This window comes from Musa acuminata, chromosome BXJ3-7, assembly GCF_036884655.1.
Source record: "Musa acuminata AAA Group cultivar baxijiao chromosome BXJ3-7, Cavendish_Baxijiao_AAA, whole genome shotgun sequence".
In the NCBI taxonomy this organism is placed as follows: Eukaryota; Viridiplantae; Streptophyta; class Magnoliopsida; order Zingiberales; family Musaceae; genus Musa; species Musa acuminata.
In genome coordinates, this window is record NC_088355.1 from 41028017 (window position 1) to 41042508 (window position 14492).

Consider the following 14492-nt stretch of genomic DNA (forward strand, 5'->3'; position numbering starts at 1 on the left):
TTGGCCCCGCCATGGCACAAAGGTTGTCCAAGGAGAGTGACACAGACAAAAGGATATTATGCTGCTCATGATAAGGAGATGATGCGCTTGGAAGTCTTTGTTCTACTTCATAAAGGCAAGTTGGACTAATTATCATTAACATCACTGTAATGCTTTCTGCAAACAGAAAACAGCAGCATTAATCTGTCACACAAGATTGGGAGTCAAAGCAGGTAGATTCTAGCACAGGTAATCTTCCAAATGAAAGTAGAAAGGTTACTAGATTATATTACATGAACTCAACAACTACTCCATATAAATAAACACTATATCGGAATCTAAATATACTTTTACGACTCTTACAACAGTCCAAACAAATATATGACAAAGCTGTTTCACCGGTGAAACCAAGTTTTTCAGGAGACCTAGTTATTACTACCTAATGCTAATGCAATGTAGATTGATATAAGCAATGTTGAGTGCATACTTCAGGAGGTGGTGGTACTAGTCTTGGCACAGACAGGTGTAGCTGGAGATTTCGGTGTGTGTAAGTTGGAGCCACCGCCAATCCTTGCAGTCGACTTGTGCTTCACTAGAGGGACCAGGGATTGGACTACATCTGCCATCAGAGGCCTGTAATCGGCCTCTGGCTGCACACACATGGCAGCAATCGCGGCAACTTGTACGGCTTCTTTCAAGGAGTATTGCCCTTCCATTGCTGGATCCATAATTTGTGCAACCTTCTCTCGATCTGTCAGTCGAGGTAGAGCCTAGCATCATCACAAGAGAAAATTAGCCTAATCTGTCGAAACTAATGAAAGTACAGCCAACGCCTTTCTAAGCAAGTAGTTAATCTACAAGAGATGTATCACTGTTCTTTCTCTGCAAAAACAATGGTAACAAAATCAGGATAACATATATGATAGAATCAAGATGGTAGGAATGTTTTGTCTGAGCACCTGTGCCAGAATAGATCAACATCTGTTTGCAATCAGATTAAGTTAGCATGCACTCATCTAAGTATATAGTAATTGTTCATCTGAGAAATAGCTTGTCGCTTTGAGGGCATAATACACTGTAGATTAGCGGCAATGAGAAAATAGCACACTTACCCAAGACACAAGAACACCTTCCCCAGGAGGTCTATTCATATCTACCGGAATTCTGCCTGTAAGCAACTCCAAGAGTACAACACCATAGCTGTAAACATCTGATTTTGTAGTCAAATGCCCAGTTAATGCATATCTGCAGAAGAATAAGGAATTCGATACAATAGGTTTAGAAAAACTTATTTTTTTCAAAAAATTCTTAGTCAGTTGTATCTGCTTAAATAACGCCACAATGCCATCAATCACAAGAACTTGAGATTAGTAGGTTTTCATATTTACTCTGGTGCCACATAGCCTTGGGTGCCTAGAACTCGTGTTGAAACATGGCCTCCAGCTTTTTCAGATCCAAATTTGGCCAAACCAAAATCTGAAACTTTTGCACGGAAGTTCTTATCCAAGAGGATATTGCTGCTCTTGAAATCTCGGTGAATTACTGGTGGATTGACTTCCTCATGCAAGTATTCCAGGCCTTTGGCAGCCTCAAGTGCTATTTTCATTCTCGTCTCCCAATCCAAATTTGACACACCACCATAGGAACCTGAACATCCAACTCAAGCTGTGAATATTTTTCCTAACATCAGAAGCAAATGTACATGACTGACACCAGATGTATAGATCATTCTCTGGCAAAAGCAATTACTTCGTGAGACACCTTGCAGCAGTTTATGAAAAATTTATCGTTCTGACAACCCATAGAGATATCAAGCTCCTTTAAAATTAAATATCATATAGCTAAAGATGGCGTAGGAAGGGAAATACAAAAAGAAAGCTAGCTCTCAAAATGACGTCCATGAAATATCCCTGATTTCAATAAAGCTTCTAAGGTTTTCTGATTCTTATGGTCACATCATCCTTGAAACAAGTTGCTGTGATGGATGTTACAAGTCATTAATAATGCTTTTGAGGATCCATCCAAGAAATTATTGGTGTTTATAGGCTTTTAGTACTGTTCCTACTTTCCTCTTTTGACATGAACTAGTACTACAGGACATCAATAGCATTAGCCATTGTGAACAACGACATTTTGTCTAAATCCCATTATGCAACCTCTTACAAACTCTACTAACACAGTCAGATCCAATTCAAAATTCTCAAACTTGCCCCAAATGAATTGTTTAAGATAGCAGTGTATGTGGAATCAAATCACCGGTTTTTAGTATTTTTGAAGCAGCTGATCCTGTTAATAATCCTTCAATGCTATTACAGTTGATACGTGTCACTAAAATCCAACAAATCAGAAACAAAAGACTCTAGATTGCATACCCTGTACAAATAGTTAATTTTCTTGCATGGTAATATTGGTTTTAGCGTTGTGATAGATTAACCAATTTGTCCAAATGCTCAGCAAGAATGACTTCGAAACGAACTCATTGTCATCTTAATTGCAAAACTTTTCAATTTGCAATTGATTGGTGCTCCCAAACAAACTCACCTACCATGATTTTTCACTACAAATGCACAACTGTCTTAAAATTATCATAGAGATAATGTGCCTGCTATGGTCCATATTCGTTTGTCATCAACCACAAATTTCTAACATCAATTTCATGTAGCTCCGAAGTGTCGTTCTGTTTTTCTCCTACTGCTATATGATCATACAAGATATCATTTTCAGTCATACATTTTTCGTAGCTGTCTGAAATAGCCGACCGGTTGATAACATCATCCACCTACATTCTGACTACTGACATCATAATCCACCAATCTGACACGGACTTAGCTGGTTTTGCCTAAGTCGTGCAGCACCCTTGCGCGTCCGTCCGCAAAGGTCAGCCTCCCCGAAGCCTCTCATTGTCCCTTAGGACCAACAAAAGAGAGAACGGGTTAAAGAGAACGCCTCAAACGGGATCCACAAGCAAACATGTCCGAAAAACACTTCATAGACAAAGCAAATTACAAACAGACTTTACAAGCTCTGAACAGTGGCACAACAAAGGGTAAAATGGTCCATTACAGACCGAAAAGCTCTCGCACGTGTCTACATGACACAACCTTTATTTACAAACCTAAAGAGGCCACCAACCCAACTAAAATGGGACTATTAAGCCTTCGGCCGCCCCTTTACATTCTGTACAAGGCATGAACATGCCAAACGACACGGACATACATAAGCATTACATCAAACACATTGTTTAGAAGTTTGTCCGTGACATTCTCCCCCACTTATCCCTTCGACGTCCTCGTCGAAGCCTTTGTGAACACTGCAACTCTTCGCCTTTGCTGAGTCTTCAATCTTCTGCTCCAGCTGCAATGCGCCTCCTGGCTCCCAGCCGCTCTCCGCTGCTGTTTCTGAGTAGTCGAACCTTTGATCCGCCATGCTGCTTCAACTCGCCAATGACTCTGACTCTGGTGTGGGGTTGGCTGAGTTGTGTTGATCCTCGTTGATTCCTACGGATCCACCAAAATGCAGGAAAAGACCATCCTTACTGCGTCAGTCTCTCAAAAATTCCACATGCTGCTTGAACTGGGTGGATGCTTGTTGGAGCTTTAACGAGCATCGCCTCGCAAACTTTTGAAGTTTTGGGTCCTTCCTCCACAACATCTGCTCATTGACTCTTCTTTCAGTTAGTTGTCACATCCAAGTAGGTTCGCATCACTTCCGCTTTCGATTGGCATTTCGTTGGGAAATGAAGCGGACAATCTACTCTCAGTAGCACTGATCACCGTTGGTGAGGATTTGACAACTATTGTCTTCCATTATCTTCGAAGGGTCTTTGAACTTGTGCAGAGCTCCTCTGCTGGATAGATAAGAGAATTGGGGTACTCGGTTTCACCCATTCTCCTAAGAGTTGAGAAGGCAAAGGTTACTTGACTTCGCCCGCCTCCTCGAGGTTGTACTTCATGCATCGAGCTGGTTACTGGCCTTCGCCTGCTCTTTGCTCACACTTCTGAAGCACTTGAAGTGTTTGCACTCCTTGCATTGAGTTAGCTACTGTGATTCACCTTCTCAATGCCGTTGAACTTCTGGAATGCAGGAAGTTTTCACCCCAACTTGGAGTAATTCTCTGATAGATGAGGTCGCCTCTAGGATTGTACCGTCTTCTCCATCAACCCTACCGCCTACTCCACTGAGTAGCAAAGGTACAGCACCGCGTACTGCTTCCTTCGTTCCTTGGTCGTGCACTCTTACATGACCCGAAGTCCTTCACTAACGGCTATCTTGATGAGAAACTTGTTGACACCGGTCTTACGAAGTTTCTTGGCCTCTGCCCTTCAGCCTTGTCTCGGTACTTGGAGATTGCCTCTGCATGCTCCACCTCCTCGGCCCCTTTCACGACCAAACACTCTCCCTCCATGAGAGTAAGGGATCAATGACCTTCACGGAAGTCCCGCCTCTGCGGTACCATGGCGCTGCCATGCCCATGGCACTACTATCCGTCGCCTCGCATCTCCATCCCTTTTCTTCACAATCAGTAGATATGCCTCCGTGACACTCCTCCAAGTCCACCTCCATTCTAACTGATTGCTTGATTTTGGGTAGCTAAGTCCCTCTGGACTCGTCGTCGCTTCCTCGCCCCTTTCGACCCCCTGCTTCAACACCTCTGTGTTCTCTAAGCAGTCTGTTTGGTCGATGGAAAGACAGACTGCAACTCCCATGCCTGGCCTCTGCCATCATGTTGTAGAGTTTGCACCGATTCTGTTCTCCTTAGCTTCCTTGGTAGCAACGTTCGCTTACTCGACCTTGTCCTCTGACTTGTCGGGCTCCCTTAAGCGAATATGAGCTCTGGAGCAGTCCAACTCTCCAGCTGCTTCGATCATACCTCTGCATGATCAAGTCCCTCCCATGGAACTCACTGGTACTTGCCTTCGAACTTTTCCCTTAGTGGAACACAGCCCCCATATGCTGATGACCAAGGTTTTCGTCCGATGCAAAATTCGATGCACGCACGGAAGACCCGCCTCTGCGGTACCATGGCCTTCACTCCTTGAATCCATAGCCCTTCTTGCCGTCGTGTTGTTCACCAAAGCGGAGCTCCCAGTAGCTCCCGATCATACCTCCATATGATCTCATCCCTCAAGGGACTTTGTCGTGTGTGTCGCATTGCCACGAACTGTTCCACCACGATCCGATGCACCATGTCGCCTCCTGGTGACATCTCCATTGCATTCTGATCCTTGTGGAATAAACTCGAATTGTGAACCCTCCATGTGTGGCCTCTGCCAATACATCGCAGGGTCTCCTCCACCTTCGATTTTGTTCGCTCCTTTGGCAATCGACCTTCATCCACCCACTCTTGGGTCACACCTAGATGAAGCACCGCTCTAGGACAGTCCGTCGCCTAGTAGCTCCCGAAGTCCACCGACTTCGCTGTAATTTGTGCACCATTGCCTGGATCCTGGGCCTCTGCCCCTACCAGCACAATCTCCGCTGCGCACTGCTTCCTTCATGGCAACTTAAATGGCAACACTGTGGCATATTCTTCAAGAGTATCCGCCTCTGCGTCCTCTTGCCCCGTGCTAAGGCCTTCTGAACCCAACTTCGCCTCCGCAAATTGAGTCGCCTTAGTTCCTCCATCAAATGCTCCTCCGAGATAAGGTGCATGTGCCCAAAAGCTCCCTTCGTCTTTGGCACCATGCAAGATGAGTCCACTCCGTCAGAATGGAGGACCCATGGAACAACATGATCCTGCTCTTGCCTCTACAAGAGTTCATGTCCTTGACCTCTGTCTAAGGAAAGCACTGTGCCTCTGCTCCATGTTCCAACTTCTCTGCTGGCTCCCTTCATGCGGCTTGGGTACTTCGCCAAGTTACACCCAAGTTGCTCCGCTCCTCGTTTTTGCATTGAGTCGATGGTGGCCCTCGCGCCCACCATTCCACGGGTCAGCCCTCCCTTGAGTCCAATCTCCATATCGACTCTAAGTGTGCCTTCATTTAAGTTGCTTTAGGTCGCTCCCCCACTTGATCTCGCAATGCATCCACCCATGCATTCTCTCGAGCGAGATCATGTGACAACTCCTCGCTGCTTGCTCGGTCCATTGAGCTTCGTGGAGTTGTTGTTTGTGAGGTACTCCTCCTCAACATGTGAAGTCCGTCTTACATGATTCTCCCTCTGGAGAGCCGAGACTTATCCCTCCTAGATAACTGTCCCGTTGGAGCAATATCTCTCTTCGTTTCGGAGACCACCACCCCCTTGGACTACTCCGATCTGCTGAACAAACTGTGCATTGTTCTGCCTCTTGCAAACGCACTTGCTAGATTGCGCCTTCACGTCAATACAGCCACCGCTGCACCCCTCAAGGCTTAGCAACATGCTGAACTCGTTGCACACTTCAGCCTCCTCCGGACGTATCCTTCGCATGCCGAAGAGAAAGTTTCAATGCTCCATGGCGCCGAGTCTCGACCGCCTTGGGATGGCCACGAACAATCCATCGTCCGCATACAAGCCCATGCATGAGTACCGAATTCTTCGAGTTAGCAATTCCCCTCACCTCTGTGAGCTTTGCACAACTCTTTCGGTCGCTGAGCAACTCATTCCACTTTGCATGGTCTCGTCCTTTTGCCAAGCGCCTCGCTTGCCATGAGCACCATCAAGTAAAGTTGTCAACGTTGAGCCGAAGCTCAAACTCAGCCATCCCAACCTTTGTGCGCTCCATATTCTTCCAAGCTTGCCTATTCTCGTGGTGCCTCTTGCGCGAAGGGTTGGCCATTCCTCTGAATGCCAATGTTAGATGCCCGCTCCTCTGAGCGACTCTTTTCCCTACATCTCCATGCCCGTTTTCCCTCAAACGGTCGCGCGTTGCTGACTGCCCTCAACGCAGCCCCGCTAGGTCCCCCACGTTTGCATGTCAAGTGTTTCTATGAGTGCTTGTCCCGCTCTGATACCATATGACACGGACTTAGCTGGTTTTGCCTAAGTCATGCGGCACCCTTGCGCGTCCGTCCGCAAAGGTCAGCCTCCCCGAAGCCTCCCATTGTCCCTTAGGACCAACAAAAGAGAGAACGGGTTAAAGAGAACGCCTCAAACGGGATCCACAAGCAAACATGTCCGAAAAACACTTCATAGACAAAGCAAATTACAAACAGACTTTACAAGCTCTGAACAGTGGCACAACAAAGGGTAAAATGGTCCATTACAGACCGAAAAGCTCTCGCACGTGTCTACATGACACAACCTTTATTTACAAGCCTAAAGAGGCCACCAACCCAACTAAAATGGGACTATTAAGCCTTCGGCCGCCCCTTTACATTCTGTACAAGGCATGAACATGCCAAACGACACGGACATACATAAGCATTACATCAAACACCTTGTTTAGAAGTTTGTCCGTGACAAATCGGCAACATTATCTTCAGGGTTTCCATGACCCTTATTCCACCACCCAAAAATAAAATAAAATCTCTTCTCTTCTTGCATCCTATATCTTTTGCAATTCTACATGGTTAATTGTTTCAGCAATATACCAAGAAGGTTTTTTGGGGCATCAGTTGATATTTGGAACATATCACTGGGACTCAACATGTGTGAGACCTGTTTTTTTTAGACAATTTGAATATCTTAAACCATTTCACCTTTCACTTTCATATGTCTTTGTTTACCTATGCCAATTAAAATGAAACAAACACAAGATAATTGCAGGCATGGAGGTTGAGATATAGGAATAAGATAATGATGTAAAGTGCCTTTGATCCTGTTGATTAAATAGCTGTACAACCTACTCCTGAATGTCTTTTTAATGACACCGAGAATTAGGTGATACAAACAGAGATACTTTATGATGCCAGGTTTTCTATGGGACAAACACTATAAAGTGGGGAACCATGATGAATTCACCCACCACGAAGACATGGTTCGGATTGACAAAGTTGATACATGACATCTAAATTGATAGCTAATGTTCCCAAAACCACATTTTTCTGGTTCCTATCCTCTTTGTTTTCTCTTTTTCTCCTCGTGAATTCTTGATCTACTTGGAACGTTAGAACCCTGAGCTATACAACAACAACAACAACAAAACCGTAAGTCCTAATTGATTGCGCTGTGGCCTATGAGCTACAAAACATAGGCACATGCAACACCATAAATCATTTGAATGCAGCAATAATCTTGCCATACTAAGTGCTACCAACAACCAAAATCTAACTGTTTATCCCCCTACAATTCAATGTCATAACATTATTCGATTTACGAACAACCAGAAGTAATCATCGAATGCATCTTCACAGAAACAATGGCTTACGTACCGCCGCCGGTTGGATACAGATGTTCCTGGAGGCTGCCGCTGGCCATGTACTCATAAACCAACAGCCTGTGACCACCTTCCGAACAGTAGCCGATTAGTCCAAGCAAATACGCCGACCGGAGTCGCGTCAGTAACTCCACCTGCATTCGATCCCAATTAGCTTCATTCTGAACAGTATAGATGCTGAGAGTAGAAGACATCAAGAAAAGATGATCCCGAGGAAGAGATCACCTCCATCTTGAACTCCTCCTCCCCCTGCTTCCCGCCGCTGTCCATCAGCTTGACGGCCACCTTCCTCCCGTCGGGGAGGGCGCCCCTGTACACTGACCCGAAGCTCCCGTGCCCGACCACGTTCCCCTTCCCGAACCCGCCTGTGGCGGCGTGCAGCTGCTTGTAGGCGAACAGCTGCACTCCTCCCCCACCTTTCCCCGCGGCCACCACAACCTCCACCTCTCCGCCGCCGGCTGCGGCCGCCTCCTCGTGATCCGCCTCTTCCCGGGCCTCGTTCTTGAAGGCCTTTCGACGCTGGGACACCTTGCTGCGTATGTAGCAGTAGTAGCCGAGGGCGACGACTAGGGAGGCGAGGGCGAGCACCGCGAGGACCACGATCACCACCAGCGCCACGCTCTCCTCCCTCCTCTCCTCCGCGTCCATTGGCGAAGCACTGACACAGTGACACTGATCCCTGCTCGAAGTTAGCAGGAGAAGAGCGATGTACACTACATTGATGAGACCGGAAGGAGGATGGTGAGAGGCATAACTACAAGATTGAAAAGACGACACAAAAGCTAGAGAGAGAGAGAGAAGGAGACAAAAGATTTAAACATGAAAAGCTTCGTGCATGGGACCTGTGAGTAGACAATGGCCCTTTGCCGAAGGCTGCAAAGGTCGAGTGTTTGCTAGCTACGGAGACTTCGCGTGTGGGCTTCAGCTCAGGGAAGATGACACGAAGCAATCGAAACATGACATTTCGTCGATCTGGTCGTTCGTGATTAGAGGATAAGCGTGTTCGATGCTCCGCTCATCGCGAGATCACAACGGGCCATCCCGTTTCGAAATCAACGAGAGGGTTCATTTGCGCGGGACACTGTGCAGGTGCGGACACGCAGCAGGAAACCAGGGTAAGTTTACACGTTGTGAATCGTGCTTCATCATGCTTCTTCTGCTTTGACCCTTCTCACAACATGGCATTCACTCCCGATTAATAATATCAAAGATCTCGGGGATGATCATAAATTATCTCATTTAAGTAGCTAAAGATCATCTCAACTGGGAAAAGGAAGGAAGGAAAGAGAGGAGCATTAGCAGAAAAAAGATTAGATGGTATTATTAACCATCAAATCCAAAATAAATGTACATGAAATGACTACAAGCTGGATTCAGCTAATGCCTACATTTTCCTGTACTCTTTCTCTGCTCAATGATCCGAGTCTCGCCATTCTCCTCCTTCATCGGCCTCATCGAGGGGGAAAGAAGCGGTTCAGGTTGAAGGGGAGCGTGTAGAACTCCTCGTTCCTGCCATCTCCTTTGAACTTTCGAAACCTCGCCCACCACGGCATCCCTCGGTCACCGGCGGTGTCCTTGAAGTCAAGCGTGTTGTCCAGGAACACCGCGACGATCAATGCCACCGTTGGCGGAGAGGAGAAGATCGTGTTGATGTAGTCATTGAACTGCAGCAGCACAATGAACACACATATGAATCCAGATTATCGACATGTTAATAATCTTGCTCCGAGGCTGGTGAGATGCAAACGAGCGCAAGTGATACGCACCCATTCTGCCTTGGTGTGGGCTGGACCGTGCTGTGCGCTCGCAGTGTAGCGAAAGAAGTACTGAGGAATGGATAGGCCGAGGAAGATGGAGACGCCCGTGATGAAGAGGTTGCGCATGGAGTTCATGTTGGTGAACTGCAACAAGGAGAGCCCCACCGCAGCTGGAACAGATACATCAATCATGATCTAAACACTGGTGTTTATCCGAAACCGGAGGAGAAGCAACGGGAGAACCTACCCACGATACCAAACAGAACACAGTAAACAGCAGCGAAGATGGTGAAGGGAATGGAGGCGAACAAAGCTCCAAATTTCCCTGTGCCAGACAGAGGAGGAGTAGCTTCAACATTACACCGTGATGCTGAAACCTAATTGACGGGTTCAGAATGGTTTGCTTGCTCATCACTCACCCAAGATGGAGAAGAAGATCATGAAGCCAGCAGAGATCTGAATGACCCTCCGACTTCCCACCCTTGTTGATCCGAGAAGCCCCACATTCTCCCTGTTTGCTTGTGCTCGCAGTTAGTAATCTTCGTAATATTTATACTCATGATTCAGTGAATGTGCATTAGAACATCGTGAAATCTTACACTGACACAGTTGAACCGGTCGCAGTTCCGAAGAGTCCATCAAGAAGAACTCCAATTCCCTGTTAGTTCATGCGGCATGGCAGATATCAACACACAACTCGCTCGATAGATAGCTCATGATTAACCTGAACAGACATCTACCTGCCATCCGATGCCTCGGCTGAGAACGTAAGCTGGAGGCGGTGTCGCACTAGCGAGGCGGGCTGCAGCGTTGTAAGCCCCTGTTGACTTCAGCGAAACAAGAGACCATTTAGGTTAACGAGAACAAACGACGGGGATGGTGGTGTTCGACGTCGCTGATGCTTACCTCGATCATCGATACAAGAACAGCAGCCATCATCCCGAAAGAATGGCCAGCATCAAAAGTTGGTGCACCCCATTGCAACGGGTACGGAATCTTTATCCTGAAAGCCTCCTCCATGTGTTACCCCAAAGCAAATGCAAGGCGTTACAGAGGGACCAAGGAAACAAGATGAGCTGGGTGAGTACCAGGGAGCAGAGGAGATGAGGTCGGCACGGTCAGTGCGGCAGTTGATTTGGGTGCGCTCGGGGCGGTGTTTGTAGGCGCCGCCGACTGTGAGCAAGTGAGCATAAACCCAGATGATGGTGATGGTCAACAGAAGAGAGAACCTCTCCAATACGGGCAGCCGTCTAACGTGCAGATGCTTCAGATACTGATCGAGTTCTCAGGTTTGGATCCCAAAGAGAAGTTGGAGGAAGACAGAAAAGGAAACGAATTGAAGTCAGTTGCATGATCTTCCATGGAGTTGCATCACCAAAGCATGCAAGATGCATCTGTACCTGAGAGGCCGCAATGAATAGGATGAGCATCGGAACGCCAATCTCCACACATCTCCCAACCTGATGCATTCATTATCCAGCTTAGGCTTCAGGATCGAATCCAATCTGAATTCATGTCTTTTATTTTCAGAGTAATTATGTGGAGAAACATGCAAGACATGTACCAGAATGCACAGTTAGGATCTAAACGATTGACCTATCGAAGCTACAACAGCATCATGTCATGCAAAGCTCACTAATCTCTTCACGTCACAGATCTTACTGATGATATCCAAGAAAAAGAGAAGCAAAAGGAGGAGTACCACAGGGAATCCTCTGTCGAATAAACCGAATCCTACCAGCGAGACCACCGGAACCATACCCAGAGGACTGAAAAATCTGAAACAAAAGCTTATGGTTAGCTCATGTTTCTGTGCATGTTTACAGATTCCACAAGATCCATTTGATGGAGAGTTCGATGCTGCTAAACTGCCAACTTGTTCTTCGTCGAGTGGCAACTGAGTTGGCTGATCCAAGCGATGATTACTTGAGAATTCATGGCTCACATATGCTGGATCACGCTGCCGGGCAATCTACCAAGAGACAAAGATACATCTAATGATCAAAGAGAAGCAGATGTACCTGGAGAAGATACCCCACAACTGGCTGTAACCCAGAACGATCTGAATGCAGGAAGACACGATTAAAGCTCCTTGTATTGCTCTCATGGTTTGGAGAAACCTCTGCAACACAATCAAACCAATCCACAGAAGAATCTGACTGCAGATTTTTCTGCAACTAAAAGAGAGGGCTATATTGACCAAACAACTTGTCGACTTACTTCGTGGTCATCAGTTATCCTTGCCAGGGATGAGTCGTGAATTATGGATATGATCGGAACCACAAATGCGTATGAACCACCGACGATAGTTGGAAGGCGAGTCCCGAACAGGGTTTGAAGCAATGTGTTTATGCCGGTCACGAACAGCAATGTCTGGACCACCCTGACCTTGTCATCCTGCAGCAAGGACTTCACCATTAACCTCAACAACAAGAACAAATCTTTTGTGTCTCTCTCATAAGGTTCGTCATCAAGGTGCTCCCATGTCCATTCCCTCGCATTCTCCTATTTCACTTCTTAAAGATTCTTTCTTTCTTTTATGGGAAGGAAATTTTCAATAATTAGAAGGAAAGGGATTGTTCAATCATCAGAATCCAACGAAGTAGATGACTTGGAGGAGAAAACCAAAAAGGGGATACGGAGGAAACGAAATGGATGGGTTTTGATACACGAGTATGCAAGTCTTACGTCACTTCCTCCCATCAATGGTACCAGCAAGGTTGGGATCATCACCGCTGCGCCCAACGCCAATATGTAATTCTGAAAGCCCAAAGAAATGGCCTCTCCTGTAATCCAGTATGCGATCAGAATGCAAACATGTCAATACATACCATTCAAACCGGAAAAGGAAGTCGAGAAGCTCAGTAGCAATCGGACGCACCCCAAGATGGATTGGAGTCGATGCAGTACTCGAATCCCTGAAGCTGATCCATGGGCGGATGCGTGACGATCTCCTCCGGCTTGACTTCCGCCATCTCCAAGACCTACAGAGCTCCCGAACACCCAAACAGGCTTCCAAGAAAAATCCGACCTTTCAGAGATCTTCCAAATAGCACACCAAGAAGGAATTTTTCCGACTGCGCAGCGGATGAGGAATCCAGCAACAAAAGAAAAGGTTGGTCTTGAGAGGCAAAAAAAGCCGAAGAATTATTTGGTGAAAGCTGCGAGGAGAAAAGGAGTAGGCGTTGGAAAAGGACGCGCAGAGGATGAGGACGAACGAAAAGGAAGAGAGAGTGTGTCGTCGCTGGCAAGAGAAAAAGGGAAGAGGAGGCTGCGTCCGGGACAAAAACCACTATGCCACCCACCCACTCTGTTCCCCTTTTTATGTTTTCTCTCTCTCCCTGCTTTATAGCTATCTCCATGGGAATTCTCCCGTTGGCCTTGCTGTGTGTCGTGCGCAGTAGTTTCCAGCCATGAGAGCAGCTCTTCAGCATTTATGGCGACTGCTGACGATTCAAAAGAGGCAGGGAGAAAGGGACGAAAGTTTCATCATCGTCGATGAGAACAACTTTTGCGTGGTCGCAATTGTGGCCTGACATAATCTATTGAAAAGCTGGAACGATTACGTCCAACAATTACAAATTGGAGTTAATCTGGTGATCGCAGCTAAGAGAGATTAGGGAGTTCCACGGACAGGGGAGGTGGGTGTGAGATCAGCGTTTGGGCTGCGGATTAAGTAGTCGAAAAGAAAAGGATGTAGAAGGACAGAGATGAGTCAGATGTGAAGAGACGGTCGGAGTGAGGGTGTGGTTCTGAGTCAGCCTCGACGCGATCAGCGGTGGCGAATCTCCTGACGCCTTCATTTCTCCTGTAAAATATTTGCTCAGCTCGCCAAAGCTGCCGGTAGATTCGCCTCCGGCAGCCATCCCAGTAAATGCATCCTAAAACCAAGAGTCCGAGACATGCAAAATCCGGTGATCTTATTCTTTAATGTGAAAAGAGGATCTCGATCTACCCTGGTAGACTTGATCGGGTCCTACTCATCTTATTCGTTTGTTTGTTTGTTTTATGTTCGAACTCATGACACGAAGTGAATATTTCAAAATAATAAAAAAAATTAATTTTAATTTAATTTGAAAAGATTTGATCTTTGTATCATTCTTTGGATTATTAAGTCAATAAATATCTCAAACAAATTTAAAATATTTAATAAAAGATTTAGAAGATTTTAGAGAAAGAAAAAAATTTTAAATCCTTATATATCAAATAATTAGTGAAGTTGAGAGGATTCGAAAGGCATAAATAGTATAATTATTAGGATGCAAACATATTTTGGACAATTCAATCGGATATAATTGGTATTAAAATTGGGAGCATATAACCTTTCTCAAATAAAAGTGAGAAAGATTTGAAACACAAAAAAGAAAAAACATATGGTTGGAATTACAAAATAATAATATTTAATTTCATAAAATATTTACTGACTCTCAAGTCTTCTATGCTTTGATCTACTAGGATAA

The 14492-nt window shown here is 45.9% G+C and overlaps 2 protein-coding genes across 3 annotated transcripts; both read right to left on the minus strand.

Annotated features, from left to right (window-relative positions):
• Positions 1 to 16: 16 nt before the first annotated feature.
• LOC135642988 (probable serine/threonine-protein kinase PBL23) lies at positions 17 to 9051 on the minus strand. Of its 2 annotated transcripts, XM_065159472.1 has the most exons (6): positions 8501 to 9051; positions 8271 to 8409; positions 1368 to 1626; positions 1092 to 1224; positions 467 to 749; positions 17 to 156 (listed from the first exon to the last, which is right to left on the minus strand). In XM_065159472.1, the coding sequence occupies exons 1-5, from the start codon at positions 8921 to 8923 to the stop codon at positions 468 to 470; spliced, it is 1236 nt and encodes a 411-aa protein (XP_065015544.1). In that variant the 5' UTR covers positions 8924 to 9051; the 3' UTR covers positions 17 to 156; position 467. The 2 variants fall into 2 exon arrangements, with proteins under 2 accessions (XP_065015544.1, XP_065015543.1); XM_065159471.1 differs by lacking the exon at positions 17 to 156 and having other exon boundaries at positions 197 to 749.
• Positions 9052 to 9552: 501 nt separating this feature from the next.
• Positions 9553 to 13681, minus strand: LOC135642127 (nucleobase-ascorbate transporter 2-like). The gene is made up of 14 exons (XM_065158007.1): positions 12914 to 13681; positions 12721 to 12818; positions 12253 to 12429; positions 12054 to 12154; positions 11735 to 11810; positions 11433 to 11492; positions 11121 to 11305; positions 10939 to 11035; positions 10773 to 10859; positions 10632 to 10690; positions 10452 to 10543; positions 10280 to 10357; positions 10042 to 10202; positions 9553 to 9939 (listed from the first exon to the last, which is right to left on the minus strand). Exons 1-14 carry the CDS (start codon positions 13005 to 13007, stop codon positions 9727 to 9729), a joined length of 1578 nt encoding a protein of 525 aa, XP_065014079.1. The 5' UTR covers positions 13008 to 13681; the 3' UTR covers positions 9553 to 9726.
• Positions 13682 to 14492: the final 811 nt, after the last annotated feature.